This window comes from Asterias rubens, chromosome 18, assembly GCF_902459465.1.
Source record: "Asterias rubens chromosome 18, eAstRub1.3, whole genome shotgun sequence".
NCBI classification, from domain to species: domain Eukaryota; kingdom Metazoa; phylum Echinodermata; class Asteroidea; order Forcipulatida; family Asteriidae; genus Asterias; species Asterias rubens.
Genome location: NC_047079.1, coordinates 3,863,839 through 3,883,400, shown reverse-complemented (window position 1 = coordinate 3,883,400; position 19,562 = coordinate 3,863,839). Strand labels below are relative to the sequence as shown.

Below are 19,562 nucleotides of genomic sequence, written 5' to 3'. Positions count from 1 at the left end.
AACATCTTTCCAACCATATGCATTTTATAACAAACGGTTATAAACGCTTTTCAAAGACCAACTCATCCGATCCAAGGCAACGTGTTCCTTTAAGTCCACGGAGGTGGCAATGTGCCCCTAGTGACAGTTGATTTAGGTCAACAGCCCAAATTAGTTACTATAGCCCTCGACTTTGAGTGCTGGCCTCGTGGTGTCAGGCAACGTCTCATTACAACACATTTTTGTTAAGATTTGCACTTTTGTATAATAATGGGCCAAATATTTAGGTACCATTGCAAAATGAGAGACCTCCCCCGACGCGCCACTGTATTGATGTTCTTCTTCTTTAAAATCATATAGAAATTTTATTACTAACTATTGCCTCTTTTCTCTCTATTATCTGTAATCTACATTGTAAAAAATATAAATATGTAATTATTGCCAAATCCTTATATTATTATTGTGCTATTTTTATAAGGTGTTCCTTGGTTGAGTGTTTCACCTGAATGGCAGATTGTAACAGCTAATTCTTAATTTAAGATGTTTTAAGAAATCTGGAGTAAACCGCCATCTTGAAATGTTATTTCATTATCACATGAGTCAGCAGTAGCTGGTATGATTAAACGGGAAACACATACAAAGTTCATTTGTCCATGACTTCACTTAATTTTCCTGGATATGATCGACAAAGTCAAAAGGGTTTGGTCTACATGTAGATCTCTATCCTGTCTGCAAGTGTGATGTAATTCCACTGTAAGCCACGCCTACTTCTCACAAACTGCCTCCACTTATTACCGGAAGCCCGTAGCAGTTGCATTGAGCTCAGTTTTCTTTCATGGGCAAGACAATTTAGACCTTATTGCAAAATCGAGAAGCTATTGCAAAATCAAGACCTTTGCAAATATGAGACCTTATTGCAAATCGATGACCTTTGCAAATATGAGACCTTATTGCAAATTGATGACCTTTGCAAATATGAGACCTTATTGCAAATCGATGACCTTTGCAAATATGAGACCTTATTGCAAATCGATGACCTTTGCAAATATGAGACCTTATTGCAAATCGATGACCTTTGCAAATATGAGACCTTATTGCAAAATCGAGACCCTATTGCAAAATCAGGACCTTATTGCAAAATTTAGACCTTGTAAAATCGAGACCTTATTGTAAAATCGAGACCTTATTGTACAATCGAAATCTTATTGTACAATCGAGATCTTATTGTCTAATCGAGACAGTGTGCACTGATGCAACAATGGTACATGTACAAATTGGACTGGTCTTATGAAATAAAAAAACACACACAAACGACTGATTTATATAAAAGCTTTAGTACCATATAATACAATGACTTTCCATTCATTATAAAAACTTGCTATATAATTACACATTCCAAAGAGGCATTAAATAAACCACATTGCTACGAAAGACATCACATTTAAAATTCTTAAACATAAATGCTATAAAATGACGATTATACATGTACATTGTTCAAATAATATAGTTCCCTTTTGACGTCGGCCATCTTCACAGAAAAGCAAATGTTTTTTTGAACTGGCAACTATAAGCAAGTTCAGTGTGCACCATGGTTAACTTAAGGTTGACTTTTTTTTTACCTGAACCCAGGCTGGTCGACCATTGGTTGACTACTGTGGCTGACCAGTTGGAACCAGCCTCTGTACAATGGTTCCTTCCATGGTCCCGATAGCCTGTTCTATGCTAACATGATTGGGTAAAAGCGCAGAAGGGAACCAGTGACACTCTAGCGGTAAGAAGGCAATGGAGTGTTAAAATACTTTGGTATCGATAGTTTAATAGGCTTCCAAATGAGGCGTTTGAGTGCGTGCGTCACTGCGCTTTTACATTGCTGGTCAGTGAGTGGTCAATCACGGGTCAACTAAATGTGATGGGCACTCGAACTCAGTGCACTGTGGGTTATGCGTAAATACTGTACATGTACATGTAGATTCCAGAAATGTTGTGGTATTCTGTGGACCACTTGGCTGTGTAGGAATATTAAAGGAACATGTTGCCTTGAAACGGACGAGTTGGTCTATAAAAAGCGTTTGTAACCGTTTTTTTTATATAAAATGCATACGGGTTGGAAAGATGTTTTAAAAGTACATGTAGAATACAACGATCCACACAAATTTGCCTCGAAATTGCGTGGTTTTCCTTTTACTCTGCTAACTAACACGGTCGGCCATTTTAAAAATTTGACCGTGTTGGTCAACGAGGTAAAAGGAAAACCGTGCAATTTGAGGCATGTTTGTGTGGATCATTTTATTCTACTTTATTAACATCTTTCTACACATATGCATTTCATAACAAACGGTTAAAAATGCTTTTCAAAGACCAACTCGACCAAAACCCAAGTTGCCTGTAAAAATGACGTCTATTCAGGATTCTTTTCCTAACCACAAGCTCACCAACAACAAAGTCTGTGTCGTTGTGTCCCTGCCATTTTCTCTTCAACTTCTGAAACATTTGAAATGTGTTTTTTTGGCACAGTACATGTAGCTTAGAAACCTCATAATTGAAGTGAAAGTCGAGGTTCAAAAATTGCCCCCAAGTAGCTTTACGATTGAGTGTTTTTTATTACATAGCGTACATGTATGGTTGGTTCATTATCTTCAGGCCCCATGGAAACCGTCCACAAATAAACAATATTTTGCTTTTAAAAAGGCAGCAATTAAATCTATACACCAACATACACATAGTAATTCCATATACATTTGAAGAACAAAAAAGAGATTAAGGCCAGATTTTCATTAAATAAAAAAAAATTACTCTTCATAATTGTATTGGACTGGATTTTGTTAAAAACAAATCACCAGTCTGGAACCAAAGATGCTTAGTAGTACTTACTAGTCTGTATAAAACAGGGGTACTGACTAGACTCAATGGGAAATTGGTAGCTGTGACCTCATTTGACCTTTAACAAATACTGCACAGAGCTACAAGTAGAACTAACATTTTGCTTAAAAAATGTCTGCTAAGCACAAAATGAGCGGGATACCAGTCAATGACCGTATTTGTCACAGGGTATTTTGGCAGGTAACCTTAATCTAAGCATAATATAAACTTTGCAAATTATGATTGACCCAAATTATTGAGGTCAAGTTAGGTCACAGCTACTAGTTGACTTTTAGAGTTTCGGTACGAAGTAAATAATTATTGTTCAGCCAGGATGAACTGTCACTGATATTGCCAGAGCCAAATTTCCAAGAGCTCCTCCTGAAGTAGGACAAATGTTGTCTAACAATTTTCTTCTAAGCACAAATGAGCAGGATACCAGTCATAGACAGTACTCGGAAAAGCTATTGGCTGGTAACCTTATCTTGGTAAGCATAATTGTTTTGTGCTTAACTACCGTTTGCTCTTAAGCAGCTCTATAAAATGAAGTCAGAGCCACTTTTTCATGGAGCAGTAAATAGTGCTTAAAAATTTTTTTCTTGGCGAAAGTAACCAGAATACCAGCAGCAATATAGTACATGAGACATGCTTTTTTTGGAGGCATGGTAACTTTATTCTGGTAAGCATTATTTTGTTGTGCTTGGCAACTTTTTGTGCTTAATAAGCTCTATGAAATAAGGCCCTGCAGATAGATCTGTGTTTATAGACCATGCATGGCATGTACACATATGTACACATTACATAAACAATCACCAACACAAAGATTGTGTTTAGAATTTACATCTACACTTAGCCATACATAATAATTATCAAAAGATGTGCTGTACAACAAGTAAATTTAATAATTTAACCGGAAAAATCTCCCTGTACAATAATCCCCCTCATCTGTTGCCCTTCTTAATTCTTCAAATAAATTAACCCCTTTAAGCCTGGCACCTAATAAATACCTAAAACAAAAGCCTGTCCTCTCGGTCACGCTTTAATAATGGACCATGTCTTCCAAGCAGGCTCAAGGAGGACGGAGCTCTGCTATCTCCCAGGAGCAATCTCCTACGAAGGCCTCCAACTCAATTTTGCCAGGTTTCGAGAAGACCGTCTTTGCACCAAGTCCAGGCCTTGTCCAAGGCCCCCCCCCCCAAAAAAAAAAAAACCCCAACATTTTACAAGCAATTGTACTCAATTGTAGGGTCAAGCATTGGTATTTGACAATAAAATGCTGATCGAGTCTACATGTACTTGTTTGGTGAGAAAAAAAGCAACAAATTGGCCTGGTGTTTTCATCAAGATCTTCATCCATGTTTTACGAGGCTCTACAATACATAACAATAATATAAATCATGCTCTCTTTAACATTCTCATCAGTTCACTACATAATAGGCAACAATTTTGTTTGTTCTAAACACGTGTAATTTCATAAAAACAATTTAAACAGTCAGACATAATTATACAGAAAATATTAAAAATCAAAGTAAGAATTATACACCGCTCTACAAAATAATTACACAAATAATGACATCCGAGTAAAAAATAAAAGAACTTCCGTAAAATATATATAAAACAAAATCACTGACTTTAAAACAAATTTTATTTACAACAAAAGATTTCAAAGTAAAAAAAACGAAAGCGAAAAGAAACTGAGAAGTACTTGGAATTTTGTTGAGAAGAACCCCTGAAAATCGGAATGGAACTTTGAAACAAGGATAAGTTCTTGGATTGGTTAAGTTGGCACTCAGTGACTTTGTGCTGGACCCATAGAGCTATATATATTGACTAGAGCGCTAACTTGCTCTGCGTTTTAAACCCACCCTGGGCGCAGACATGTTTGATGTGTTGCGTGAATTCGGAATTTTAAGAGAACACACAAGTACACATTGCCGCGATTATTTTACATTCGGCGTGTGCGCTTACGTACGCAACTGTCCACTCGTGTACGTCCGCACTACGAAAATTGTAACTTCGACTTGATTGCCGTACTAACAAAATTAAACGCGCCTTTTAATCATGACGCACATGACGCTCGCAGTTTGTGCGCTGATCAGCAGATTGTGCGTTCAGATTTACTGCATTTTTTGCTTCGATGGCACATAAAAAAGAACAAACGCACTATCATGCAAATAGCCGTACAATTGCCGTACAAAATTTCAAGCTTTTGTATTGGTTTGTACATAAACATGGATGCGCCCACACGGCTTCAAAACCTTAGTGCGTGTATAATGGGGTGTTAGCGCTCTAGTCAATATATATAGCTCTATGGCTGGACCTTAAATGTACAATGTATTAAACAGGACCATTTGGATAACCCTGACCAAAGAAGTGTTTGCAACTTTTAAAAACATTACACTGTAGTTAAGAGTTGGCGCCAAAGTTGTGAAATTTCTTAAAATAGTACATAATATATATATATTTTACTTAATCTTTACCCCAACCTACCTTGTAGAACAAAAAAGATCCTGAATATTTTTTTATTTTGTTCTTATTAAAACACAATTTCAGAAAAATCAATTACTGCTCCTTGAGCACCCAGCAGGGTGGATTATTATTATTATTATTATTATTATTATTATTATTATTATTATTATTATTATTATTATTATTATTATTATTATTATTATTATTATTATTATTATTATTATTATTATTATTATTATTATTATTATTATTATTATTACTGTCTGGTGTGTATTGCAGCTTAAATAAACCTTTGGAACCTCTTAGAGAGTAATACGAGCGTGGATGACCTAAGCAAAGTCATAATACAGGCACATAATACTCAGTGCGATACAAACATTCACACACAGTGTACAGTACATGTACGCATGGGGTTGAGTCGTTTACGACCTTTTCGGAGCGAAAATTGCGACTGCTTTGAGCAAGGCTTGTCTATATCTGCTCACATCCAGGATATATATGTATACTGAGCCATTGTGATTCTTAATTTAAAGTTTTTAGGGATGCCACAAAAGCCCAAGCAATCATGCGAGAATAAATAGAAGTTCTTGATCCACCAAGTTAAATATAAAAAAACGTGTGAACTCAATTGTGAAATAAATTCAAAAGATTAACCATTGATGTATGCAATGGCAAAAGTACTGCAATTGTCGATGATCTCACTTGAAGATGATTTAATTTGGGAGGCTATAATCATCCTTACTCACAGCTAAGAGCTGAATTGCGAAGGACGCGGTTCGAGAAACACGCATGCAAGGGCGTCTTTGGCAGCCAGCCACGTCAACCCATTATGACCACGGAGCACAGCCAGAGATCAAAAGTGTATGATTTTTCCCAAGGGAGGAAAACCAGACGGTCTGGAAAACCCCCGTGGCACAGCAGAGAATGAAGGCACAACTGAACCCACATCCCTGGCCGGGTATCGAACCAGGATCATCTTCGTGAGAGGCGAGCGCTTCACGCACAAGCAAAACCATGCCCCTGTGATAATGGCTTAATGAGTCTTCTACATTTGATAGTTCCAACAGGGAGTGAGCATCATTGCTGACAAGAAAGTCTTAAACTGGGATCCAAATTTTAGAAAGGTTAGTTGTCTCCTGGGATTCAGACTTAGGAAAGGTTCTTTACACAAGAGAAGAAGAAATAAGAGCGGAGTTTCTTTATGCATGGAAACAAACAAAAACAGCTGATTGTCTTCACACCACGCAGACTTGAAAAGTCTGAAATTCAGATAAAAGTCTGAAATTTCTCATCCCTGTCAATTAAGAAATTTTCTGTTTACCTTTAAGCTGCAAAAATGTCATTTGGAATGTCATTACGATTAAAACAGTCTTTATACAATTCATACATGTGTATACATGTATAAATTCATTACAAAACTCTCGTTTGCTTATAACCTTTGACCTTCATTAAAAGGTCCCACCATGATTGTCCTGTAAAACGAATGGTATTCAAATCTTATACATCTTCAATTACATTCGTTGTGACTTAAAAAATAAGTTAACTGGGAACCATACCAAAATATTGGCAGTGTCACAATGATCAAATTAGTCTGGCCCCAGAGCCTCTTTTAAGCATTTTGAGGTAACTTTTAAATGTAAATGTTCAAAAGTTACTTTAAAAAGTTACGCAGTTCTTGACCCAATTTTCATGGCCCTTCTTACCAAAAGCAAAGAAATGAGGTTTACTGAAGCGTAATCCATGGGTAAGCGGGGAATTTTAGCTTGTGCGTATATGTACTCCACGTTACTAAGCATTATTCACTTACACAGCTAGCGCAGTAATTAGTAAAGAATGGAAATCGCAAGCGCAAAACTACTTCTTTTGAAACGCAGACGCCACGTTGCCACTCCAATAAAAAAAAATTGCATTGCTTAGCAGGAATAATAAGCTTCTCTATCAGGTAGACTCGTCTCTTTTACCTATAGAGTGGAAAGATGGCAGCATGACATGTTGAAATGGTGAAGTAATAGTTGCCGACATCATAACGGAATGCGGGGGAATTTAACTTACTAAACGAACTAAACTTCCTACACATGTTTTTAAAAAGTTTTAAAATACTGAGTGCATTGCATAAACCAAAACAACAATCTGGCAATCACTGATTGTTCTCTGGCCGAACCGAATAAAAAAAAAAAACTCATACAAAACAAGCATTTACTTTTGGATATGGCGTTGTATGGAAGCTTTAAGACAGAGTTATAGTTGGTCGCGCGATGGAAATTATTGACGCGCGATAAAAAAAAAAAGATACAGTTTTTAGGCCTCAGCGATGACTATAAACAGTGTTTTTTAGGATCGCGCGTCAAGATTTCCATCACACGACCGTCCCAAGACCGACTATCAACCGGCCTTTATACAAAAATATCACCTTACTACTTTGCAAAGGCGTGGACACGATGACCTCTATTTACTGTTCATCTGCTGGAACATCTAGAAAACAAAAGAGAAAGGAGAGTCACGGTGTTGTTTACTTGTTGTTGTTGACAGTGTTGTGGTTGACTTAGACTCGAGTCAGACTCGAGCCGCCAATTTCATTGACTTCTGACTTTATTTTGGGGCAAAAAAAGGCTTGTTCTTTTCTTGACTTGAGCATAAAATAGTAAACCTGTGAAAAATTTAAGCTCAATTGGTCGCCGAAGTTGCACGATAATAATGAAAGTAAAAACACCCTTGTCACACGAAGTTGTGTGCTTTTAGATGGTTGACTTCGAGACATCAAATTCTAAATCTGAGGTCTCGAAATCAAATTCGTGGAAAATTACTTCTTTCTCGAAAACTAAGTCACTTCAGAGGGAGCCAATTCTCACATTGTTTTATACTATCAACCTCTCCCCATTACTCGTTAACAATTAAGGTTTTATGCTAATAATTATTTTGAGTAATTACTAATAGTGTCCAGTGTCTTTAAAAGCCGGCCAAAATAGCACTCCATAAAAAAATTTTGTTTCTCGTCCAAAAATGAAATGTGAATTAAGCTTGGGTGATACCAAGATATTATCGAATATCGTGATACTAATTTGGAAACGATTTCGATATCGGATCGATTTGGTTTTAATCGAAATATCGATATATTGCGATATATCGTGATATCGATTAAGCATCGCAATAACGCGGTGTATTTCCTAGCTGTTCAACATCTTGCACCCCATAGGTTGGGAGTAAAACCAGAAGAATAGATCATTAGAACACCTCTCCTATGCTATGACCGTCTCTTCTACAACTTTCACTGGGAGTTTGAAGACTGATGATGTCAAATTTAATTAATCGCGTTTGTATCGTATATCGCGAAATGTTGTCAGCGATATATCGTGATTAAAATAAATCAATATCGCCCAAGCTTAATGTGAATTGTTTCTCACCTTGAGTTTATTTTGCACATTACCAGCCGACTTTGACATAACCTCCATGCCAGGGGAGATCGTTGCCGAATCTTTCTTTGCCGATTCCGATATCCCATTTTTGGCCATCTCTGCTGAGGCAGTATCCTGGGAAAGATAGATGAAGAAAAAACAAACGGGGGGGAAAAAATGCATTAGTTTTTAGAACCGATTGTGTTATTATGGATGACGATAGAAGTTTGTCTTCTAAAGATGTATTATGAAATGACAAACTACAATTTTTTTTTAACTAAAAATGATTCATGAAATTACAAATAATAACAAATGGTTAGTTTGGTCAATGTAGGAAACTAATATCTAATTAACACTATTAATTAAATAATATTCTAAAACAAGTACACAGTAAGAACAAACAATCATAATTATATCAACCATGTCAACTGAAATAATATACATTTTTTAGCATGCTACTGTACATGCAACTAACAGCACACTTCTTAATAAGGGTACATTTAGGATGCATTTATCATTAAATAACTAAATACGTTGTACATGTAGATATTGTATCAATAAGAGGACTGTATGACACAATACATTTACGAACAGAAAAAAAAATACACGATAAACCCATCTAAAATTAAGGTTTTCATTTTACATTTTAAAGGCAGTGGACACTATTGGTAATTTCCTTCAAATAATTATTAGCATAAAACCTTTCTTGGTAACGAGTAATGGGGAGAGGTTAACGGTATAAAACATTGTGAGAAACGGCTCCCTTTGAAGTGCCATAGTTTTCGAGAAGGAGGTAATTTTCCACGAATTTGATTTCGAGACCTCAGATTTAGAACTTGAGGTCTCGAAATCAACCATCTAAAAGCACACAACTTCGTGTGACAAGGGTGTTTTTTTCTTTCATTATTATCTCGCAAATTCGATGACCGATTGAGCTCAAATTTTCACAGGTTTGTTATCTTATGCATATGTTGAGATACACCAACTGTGAAGGCTAGTCATTGACAATTACCAATAGTGTCCACTGCCTTTAAAAACAAAAACAAAAAACATTATCATCTTCTCTTCAGAATATAAATGTAATGAAAGAAGTAAATGGATTGAAATGTTGAAACAATGTAAACAATTTCAATAAAAATATAAAATGAGATTACGATACAGCCTGGAAAACAAAAGTCATACTCAAGTTGAGGTGAAATAATTTGTGAAACAAAAGCAGCTTCAACTCTCTCTTTTAAAGACATCCAAAGATGTCGTCAGACTCATGTGATAATGGATGTTGGTTTACATGCAAAACTACACACAAACATGAAAGCGTTACAGGAGTGAATAAAAAAGTTATCCACCAAAATTCACAACATGCACACATTATTTTACAAACTACACGTACATGTACCCAGAAATACACCACTTAGAGCTTCAATGCACCAGAAAAATAAAATCCACAAACTTTGACACAGAGAACGCAAATAAAAATTTGAAAAAAGTTGTTCTCTGTTTGGTTTTTCGAGAGTGAACTTACTAAACTCCAGCTTTTCATCGCGCAGAGGGACAGACGATCTCTGCTTCGTCTGTTAAACGCGGGCTCCTTAAACGACAGTTCCCGTACCATTGACATGCGGAATTGCTACATGGAGGGTTAAACCATGGCAACATGAGTCCAGAATGGTACGATGCAAGACACAAGATAGATTGCTGTTAGTCATTTATAATCATTCATCAGACATTTAATTTAAGTGGTTATTCAGGTTAACATGGTAAAGCATTCAAAACAAACATGTTTCAGAATGAAATGAACATACATCAATAAGGAATTAACAACAATTATAGCCTACTCAGTGAATTAGAAAATGACAAAATACATCTCTGTAGCTGTTAAACTTGGCGTGCGTCCGTGAAAACTACCGACAGTCACAGTTATGAAGCACCTTTTCATTCATCACAGAACGAACAAAGAACCAAGAGCAGGTTCTGATGCCCACTCTTCGTAAATTTGCAATTTATCTTTTGTCTATTTTTCGAAAAGAAGAGACCAGGGCCCAATTTCATGACTCTGCTTACCGCCGAATTCTGCGCTTACAATCACGATTCCTTGGTTACGTGCAAGCGCCAAATTTCTGCGCTAGCCTTGTAAGCGTAGAATGCCTAGTAACGTGGAGTACGCACGCGCAGAAGCCAAAATTCACCGCTAACCCATGAAATACGCTTGCCGTAAGCACAGAATTCCCTGCTTCCGTAAGCGTCGATTGTGTGCTTAGGGTAGGCAGAGCCATGAAATTGGGCCCAGGTCTCTTTGGTCACATGGTTCCTGGGCGCCCTTTCCGTTCCAAATGCAGCACAACCCAACGCTCAGTCTAGTTTGGCAACCTGTGTGTTCACACATGCACAGTTTTGACCAACAATGCTTGTCATGACAAGTTGTCATAACTCCGACAATACCATGCATGATATTTGGTCCTTGCAAAGGAGTAGGAATTTGTGTGAGCGTATGAGGGATGACCTGCAAATGTCCATATTATGGTGCAGGGTTGAATACTTTTCAGGCCATTCAATCCACAGTTTTTCCTATGTTTTCCAGGGCAAAAATTAAAAAATATGAAAATCAGACTTAAGTCGGGAAGAACATCATAGACCTTTTTCGCAAATACCATTGCGCAAGCAGGGCAAACTGTTGAATGAGGTGCATCGTGGGATAGCTATGGATCAAATTTGATTACCAGCTAGACCACAATGCACCTAATTCCTAGCCTTACGCGCGCGTCGGAGTATTTGCGAAAAGGTCTATGCCTGCGATAAACAATTCTGGAAACTAGCCGTTCTATAAGCGCCCTCTTAGCCTTGTTGAGGTATGGCGGATACTATCATAGGAGTGCACCATGTATAATACAGACAGATTTCCCCCAAACCTAATAATGTCGTAGCATTGTATCCGCCATATCTCAAAAAGGCTTATTGGGTCACACATTACCTGTTTCTCTTCAATCCTCATGTTAGCTTCGCCTCCTTTAGTGAATCGTTCAATCTCCATGTTGATGAAAGCGAGACGGTTGCTGCACTCACTCCAAGACTGTTGAGCTTTCTTCAGCTCTCCCTCGATTAACTCCTTCTGCTTGGGATCCGTTGATTCCATCTTTTGAGATCTAATAACGAGAAATGAAAAAAATCATCTCAGATCAGGGTGAAATTTCATAGGGAAAAAAAAAAATGTTAAAACCACTCCATGTTGGTATTTTTAAAAACATTTGGGTTAGGAAAGGGATTTTACAAGGCATGTTTTCGGGGGGGCATGGTTGGCTTGTACATGGACGTAAAGCACTCGCCCTCTCACCAAGGTGACCCTGGTTCGATACTCGGTCAGAGCCATATGTGAGTTGAGTTGTGTGTTGGTTCTCTGCTGTGCCAGACCATCCAGTTTTTCCTCTCTCGGGAAAAATCAAACACTCTCTCAGGTTGTGCTCCGTGGTCATAATGGGCCAACTCGCCCTTGCATGCCTCCTTCTCGAACACGTTGTAGCTGCGTCCTTCACAATTCAGCTCTTAGCTGCAAGTAACACCCGTTTCAGACAGGCGCTCCAGGGTCGCGCCGAACCAAATTCTGAATACAGTTCATGAAAAGTTTGACGTCTGAAACAGTTTAGGAGCGACTGAACGCCCTAAAAGTCGAAAGATCGACTGTTGCAGTCGGTTCGGAACGACTCTGGAGCGCCTTGGTTTCAGACGTTGATCTCGTCATGAGCTGAACCTAGTTAAATGTTAGGTTAAGTTCGCCTGTATAAAACCAACATTTAATTGGGTCAACCCAGAGTCTCTCCTAATCTATTTGGTTCGGCGCTCCTCTGTGGCTCCTCTGTGGCTCCTTCTGTCTGAACCGGGTGGTGTAAAGATGATTAGCCTCCCAAATTATTAATTTTATTATTATGTTTTTCTAAACCTTGCAAGGTAACCTCCATGTGGGTCAAAACACTGGCAAAATAAACTGGTTGAAAATTCGATGGCGTCGTGTAAGACTCACCTCAGATCGATCTTCCTCTTGGTCACTTCTCGTTTCTTGCCCTCCACTTCTTTCCGCTCTATTTCCAGGCGGTCCACATCCAAGAGGTGTTTCTTGTCAGATTTCTCAAACTTGTTGATGACTGCAAGATAAAAACAGATGATAGAGAATCAGCATCTGGGAGAAACCCTTGTCGTTTATACACATACAGTACCTGTACATGCTGCACTTAAATACATCCTGTACTTACATATGTTGTGAATGGCGCTATTATAGCAACATTCGGATATATAATTACCGGATAGGTGAGTCGCACCGCTCTGAAGCCTAGGGGGTTTGGAGGAGCTCTAAGAGACACACAAGCAGACGGGTTGGTTTCAGGAATACATTGTATGACTGGCGTGGCCAGGGCTTGCATGGTGCTTGGTGCACGCCCCGGTCACGCCTGACTGGTTTATTGCATAACCTCAGTGGTGCAATCGCACATTACAGCACATACATACATACTGTACATCAGGCATTTGTATGGCACCCATAGAGATGGGAGCTCTTGAAAAAAGATCACACAGAAATAAATACAAACAAAGAATGTATTGATACAGGCATGACAGGGGTCGATTTCACAAAGAGTTAGGACTAGTCCTAACTTAGGACTAGTCCTAGGAGATAAACAAATTGCATGGATAGTCCTAAGTTAGGACAGGTAACTGGTCCTAACTCGAGATAAGACTAGTCCTAACTCTTTGTGAAATCCACCCCTGGAAATACAAAAACTACTGTATTGACCCAATTCACCTGACGGCATCATCATGTTCAGAATAATCTTGGATAAGCCATTTTGGTGTCAATGTCAAGGAGTGTTATTCAGAGAAGTGAGCATTTTAGGCGAATGCAGCGTTAACACGTAAACCTATCGACCACCAACATGGTGAGCGTCTGGCATCAGTCGCTGCATGTGAAGCGCGTGCAAGGAGTCAATACAAGTTCAATATTACATGAACAATGAATGGGTTTTGAGTCTAATATTGAAAAGCCGAAGTGTGTTGGCTTGTTACAGGGAAGGCAATTCCAGAGCCGAGGAGCAAGGGCTTGAAACATCTCTCTTTGGTTACTGCTCTCCTTCTTTCAAGAAAGTCTGAAAGCTGTATGAGATTTTGAGGAAATCTTGACACCGGTGTGGCGGCCTGAGAGCTCCGGCGTACTCAGAGCTCCGGGTGACATCACCGGGCATTTCTGCACGCAGTAATCACAGTCTAAGATCTCTGGCGTGCCAAGCTCTCCGGGATGACGTAGCATGCTGTCGTTGCGGGCGTGAGTCTCCGTTGCTCTGCTATACGATACCAACCTATCGCTTGCTGTGCCCAGGCACGGCAAGACGTAATACTACCGTATTGGGTAATCTGGAACTCTGAGTACCTGGAGCTCCGAGACCGCCACATCGGGAATTTAAAGCCTCTATATTCTTAGTGGGACAGGAAACCATGGTCCATATTAAAGGCAGTGGACACTATTGGTAATTACTCAAAATAATTATTAGCATAAAACCTCACTTGGTAACGATTAATGGGGAGAGGTTGATAGTATAAAACATTCCATGAAACAGCTCCCTCTGAGGTGACGTACACATTGAGTTTTCGAGAAAGAAGTAATTTTCCACAAATTTGATTTCGAGACCTCAGATTTAGAATTTGAGGTCTCGAAATCAAGCATCTGAAAGCACACAACTTCGTGTGACAAGGGTGTTTTTTTATAGTTATCTCGCAATCTAGACGACCACTCGAGCTCAAATTTTCACAGGTTTGTTATTTTATGCATACATGTATGTTGAGAAGACTGGTCTTTGACAGGTACCAATAGTGTCCAGTGTCTTTAAGTCCTTGATTTATACAGTTCAGGTTCATGATGATCTTTTGTTCAGCAGCTTCCCTTTCAAATCTGTCTGCCATAATTCATATAAGACAAACCTCAAGTACACAAAACCCGTCCAAGACTGTTTTTTTTCTTCTCCTTACCCGATTGTCTCTTCACAATCTTCTTAGCAGCCTCAACCCTGGCCACTTCCTCCTCTTCTTCTTTAGCCTCTTCCTTCGCAATCTCCTCTTCCTTCTCTTTGCTCTTCTTATCCTTCTTGCCCTTGTCTTTCTTCTTCGCCTTCTTGTCTTTCTTACTCTCAGCCTCTTCGCTGTCCTTCTTGGTCAGCTTCGGGGAGGAGGGCATTTTCTTTTTGCCAGCTTGTTGGACAGCCTGTGATTTTGACGAGAGGGGATTAAAGAATGACAACAAATAATGAGAAGAGGAGGAGATGGTCCAGGGGCGGACTTCACAAAGAGCTGAGATTTATTTTAACTGTGTATAATCTTAATTGCTAAGCAATGTTTGAAGTCACATCTCACAAAGTTTATACTGACAACTCATCTTCAGATGAATCTTAGTGCTTTGTGAAATCAAGCCCAGGATCACTGACTTTTAAGACTAAGTGTAACTGATGATTGAACTTGTGACCTCTAGATTGGTGGGTTTATGCTCTGTCTCCTTTTCAAACTAGAAGACAAGTGATCGTGGAAGTTGGGGATTAGGGATGAACCCATGGCATTGACAAATCAGGGAAAATCATTGATGAAACGAGAACAAATCTTATTTCGTGTTGAGCAATGAAAAGGCAAACAAAAACGGTTCTCTTCCACACAAAAATGTCACAATGGATGATGAATGGATATGAACCCAGGACCCCTGTATTTCTTCACTTGTACTCTACCATACCTTTTCTGATGACAATGGAAATATGGAATTTTTCCTAACTTAAGCCCGGTTCACACCTTCCTGCAAATGCGAATGCGATGCAAATTTTCCTGCCACAAAGTTGGGCTGATGTGCTCAACTCTTGCAAAACATTCACAGTGAAAAAAAAGGAGCTGTGAGGTCAGCTTCGCTTCGCATAAAGCATTCGCAGGAAGTAAGAACCTGGATTTAGGCTTCCTTCAAGAAATGTCCCATTTGAATTTTAACAATCGCTCATCTGACAAGGAAAAAACATTCCAAACAAAAGTGGAGACTTGAGCAAACAGACATCCACAAGTGATTACACATACTGCTATGTGGTATACAGGTTCTTGTATCACATTACAGATAAAATACAATATTGTTTAGCTCATTTCTAAAAGTTAAGTATTAAAATATGAGTGAAATAGATATTATATAGTGTGTAAGTTAATGATTGTGTTAAATTTAAAAGAGGTAAGCGATTAAACTACTTTCTAAGTTATAAAGTTTGAACTTTTAATTAAAGCTGCTTTCATTAGTATGTTATGAAGCCAATGGTGATCAAGACTGCTGATTGGAATGAAAATAGGAAGACAATTACAATGTATTACGTTAAAGTATGATTGCAAATGAGTGGTCTTTAATCATGGACTAAAGTGGACTCTAAGGCAATGAGGACATCAAGACGCAACAAAACAAACAACAGAGTACACAATCTTCTGTCTGGTCATGATTCAATGGGAGACTTTTGAGACAATGGTGGCAGCAGACATAACTGTCCTGCGGCTCTGAGCGTGCGTCTACATGCTAAGTATTGTGTGGGGAGGTCTGAGCACGTGCACTTTGAAAAGGGACTCTCCATAAGTCTCCCATTCCTTCGGCATTGATGTGTGGGCTGGAACAAGTTCCTCGCCGTGAGTGTGACATATTTTGGAAGAACTTGGCCCAATTTCATAAAGCCTGTAAGCACAAAAACTTGCTAAGCACAAACATATCCAAAACAAGCTACCAAAAATTGCTTAGCCAAGTCGTTTGCTATTCTGCTTAACAGCTTTATGAAATTTGGCCCTGTTGTACTGTTAAAGCACAACATACAGCACTTACTAGGTTGGCAAAAACTGTCTTAAATTCACAGAGTTTTTGTGTAATCAACTGAAACGTTGGCTTTTTGGCTAACGTGTGTACAGCATCCATCCAAGTTAGTTATCCTATTAGAGAAAACAGTATAGCTACAAGCTGCTTGCAACTTCTTTGCTCTCTAGCAAGTTTAAGCAACTGATAAAACAAACAAAACCTTTTGGCGTGAAAATTTTGTGGGTTGCGACATTCTGTTTTTGCGCTGAAACAACAAAACTATTGTGTAAAATAGCCAGCAAAAACATGCACAAACAAACGTAAAAGGACAAAAACAATTACAAACATCCAAACCAAAACATATTTTCATAAACTAGCGAACAGTATAAACAGACAATCAACCAATCAAAGTTGACTCTAGACACAAAGATGAAAACAGCAATTCTGATTGGATGGAAACTCTGTCGAATTCTACGTTGATTATGAAATGTTGTCTGGTAGCCATGAGAGAGCTACACCAAACTCACTTTCAAGAAATTATGTTTTTTCTTTTCAGGCTTAGGGGACAATGGCGGAGAAAACACAGCGTCGTCTAATAACTCCAGGTACAGATCTTCATCAATGACTTTGACAGCATTGGTGAACTAAAGCATGCAACAAGCAAAAGGAGTAGCGACAGAAACAACCAAATAAGAGCTTTTAAACAGTTACAAGCATTTTGAACACAAAAGCAGGCCCTAATTTCATGGCTTTGCTTACCTTAAGCAAAGAATCAGCGGTACTGTAAGCAGGGAACTCCTTGCTTACAACATGAACAACTAGCAGGGAACTTTTGCTTGTACGTACTCCACGTTACAAGGCATTCCTCTAATACACAGCTAGCACAGAAATTCAGCGCTTGCACAGCAAGCAGAGAATGGTGATCGCAACAAAATTCGGCGGTAAGCAGAGCCATGAAAATTGGGCATAGATAACATGCAAAGCAATTGTATGGTGCATGTAAATGAACATACAAGACTCCAGTAAAAGGGACCACTGTCACTGGGTTGTTCACAGGTCCACTGTCTGGGTCCCTCATAAAATCCTAATTAAAGGCAGTGGACACTATTGGTAATTACTCAAAATAATTATTAGCATAAAACCTTTCTTGGTGCCGAGTAATGTGGAGAGGTTGATGGTATAAAACATTGTGAGAAAGGGCTCCCTCTGAAGTGCCATAGTTTTCGAGAAAGAAGTAATTTTCCACAAATTTGATTTCGAGATCTCAGATTTAGAACTTGAGGTCTCGAAATCAACCATCTAAACGCACACAACTTCGTATGACAAGGGCGTTTTTTTCTTTCATTATTATCTCGCAACTTCAATGACCGATTGAACTCAAATTTTCACAGGTTAGTTATTTTAAGCATATGTTCAGATACACCAAATGTGAAGGCTATAGTCTTTGACAATTACCAATAGTGTCCACTGTCTTTAAGAGACATAACTGTAGTGACTAGGTTAGCCCTAGAACGGATTTAAAAAGGTGCCTCTGCAAAAAGAAACTTAAACAAAAACCTTTCCATTCACTGCAAACAAATTGATTAAAATATTATTAAAATTAACATAAAATACAGGCCGAAAAAGGTTGTACAAAATCATACTTGACATACATTAAGTCATACAATATGTTTTCTAATAAACACTTTTCAATAACTTTTTTTAAATAATAGCCACTTTGAATTCCCATGCCAAGAATGCAAGGGCTTCAAAATGACTAACAAGAGTCTAAGCCAGAGAGGCTACATTTAATATAAATGGCCATTTCCGAACTAGTGGCTGTGGCTAGTGCTAATTGGGTTGTTGTAAAGAACAGTCTTAAGCCAGGTTCATACTTTCTTTGCGGATGCGAATGCGTCACAAAGTCGGAAAAAAAAGTTTAAAGTGCTCAACTCGTGCATTCGCTGCAAAAACAGGGCTGTGTCAAAATTTGTATCGCATTTGCATTCGAAGTATGAACTATGCTTTATGCTTCAATGTACATGTATGTTAACATGGTGGTTGGTTTGGGTGGTCAGGTAGGCGCTGTGGTATCTTTGCTCGCCTTCCACCTCTAGGGCCCAGGTTTGAATCACACATGGGGGCACTGCATTTGGGAATTGGGTTTTCAGTCCTTTCCTGACTGCATGGGTTTTCCCTGAAGTATTTCCACATCTAAACTAAAACTTCCTTCTTTGTCTTCTCTCCATTGGGTTCTTGGATAGTACAGCAATTAAGTTTGCTTTTCTGACAGTCCTTGGCGAAATCACAACCCGAATAAATGAAATGAAATCCAGCCACAGTTGCTAATTCAAAATTGGCCTAAAAACTCAAAGAACGAATAGGTAATCTGCCATGCTGTTACAGGTTTTTTCTATTGATCACGCCAACTCATTTATTTTCTAAAACGCTGTCTGTAATGTTATTGGTCAACTCAGCTTTGCATGCAATGCTCTTTGTTTGCATTATTATGATTTCAGCTTCTACTATTGGTCAATGTTTAAACTCTAGAATGATGTGATTGGTCAAACAGCTGTGCATGCATTATTTTTCAGAAAAGGTGGATAAAGTTTTTCAAAAACCATCCTTGGAAAATGTTCACACCTCGGAAGTTACATGTAGCTCCTAATTTGACCAATATCTTAATTAATTTGATCTTATTTTGGTTGATTTTTTGTTGCAATGACCAAACATTTATAATAATTAAAAAGGGGTTAATTTTTACTTGTTTCACATTGCGTAAAATTGGTCCAAACATGTACCCATGCAGTCAAAAATACTTCAAACTGTCAATGGACAATGATATCCTGCTAATTTTTTGTTGATGTTTTTTTTCCGCTAATGAAACAAATCTGCTAAGTAAGAATTTCTGCTGTGGGTAAGCTTTATAAAATTGTTCCCTGAAGCTAAGGCAGACAAAATCAATGAATCTGAGATTTTGCCAAGACGAGAAGTTCAGAAGAGGCAGATTGTCCTGGATCTTGCTTCTTGCCAGCCTTGAAGTAACCATTAAGCTTTTG

At 38.4% G+C, this 19,562-nt stretch overlaps 1 protein-coding gene across 8 annotated transcripts in view; it reads right to left on the bottom strand.

Annotated features, from left to right (window-relative positions):
* Positions 1-7,457: 7,457 nt before the first annotated feature.
* The window catches only part of LOC117302300 (actin filament-associated protein 1-like), a 62,535-nt gene continuing 50,430 nt past the window's right edge, over positions 7,458-19,562 (bottom strand). For 7 of the 8 annotated variants that reach the window (XM_033786182.1, XM_033786188.1, XM_033786189.1 and 4 more), the window contains 6 exons: positions 14,703-14,934; positions 12,712-12,832; positions 11,668-11,839; positions 10,222-10,326; positions 8,709-8,834; positions 7,458-7,779 (listed from right to left, as the gene is read on the bottom strand). In XM_033786182.1, the coding sequence (XP_033642073.1) occupies positions 7,753-7,779; positions 8,709-8,834; positions 10,222-10,326; positions 11,668-11,839; positions 12,712-12,832; positions 14,703-14,934 (783 nt within the window). In that variant the 3' untranslated portion in view covers positions 7,458-7,752. The remainder of the gene's footprint in view (positions 7,780-8,708; positions 8,835-10,221; positions 10,327-11,667; positions 11,840-12,711; positions 12,833-14,702; positions 14,935-19,562) is intronic. The other variant, XM_033786187.1, reaches the window with a different exon arrangement.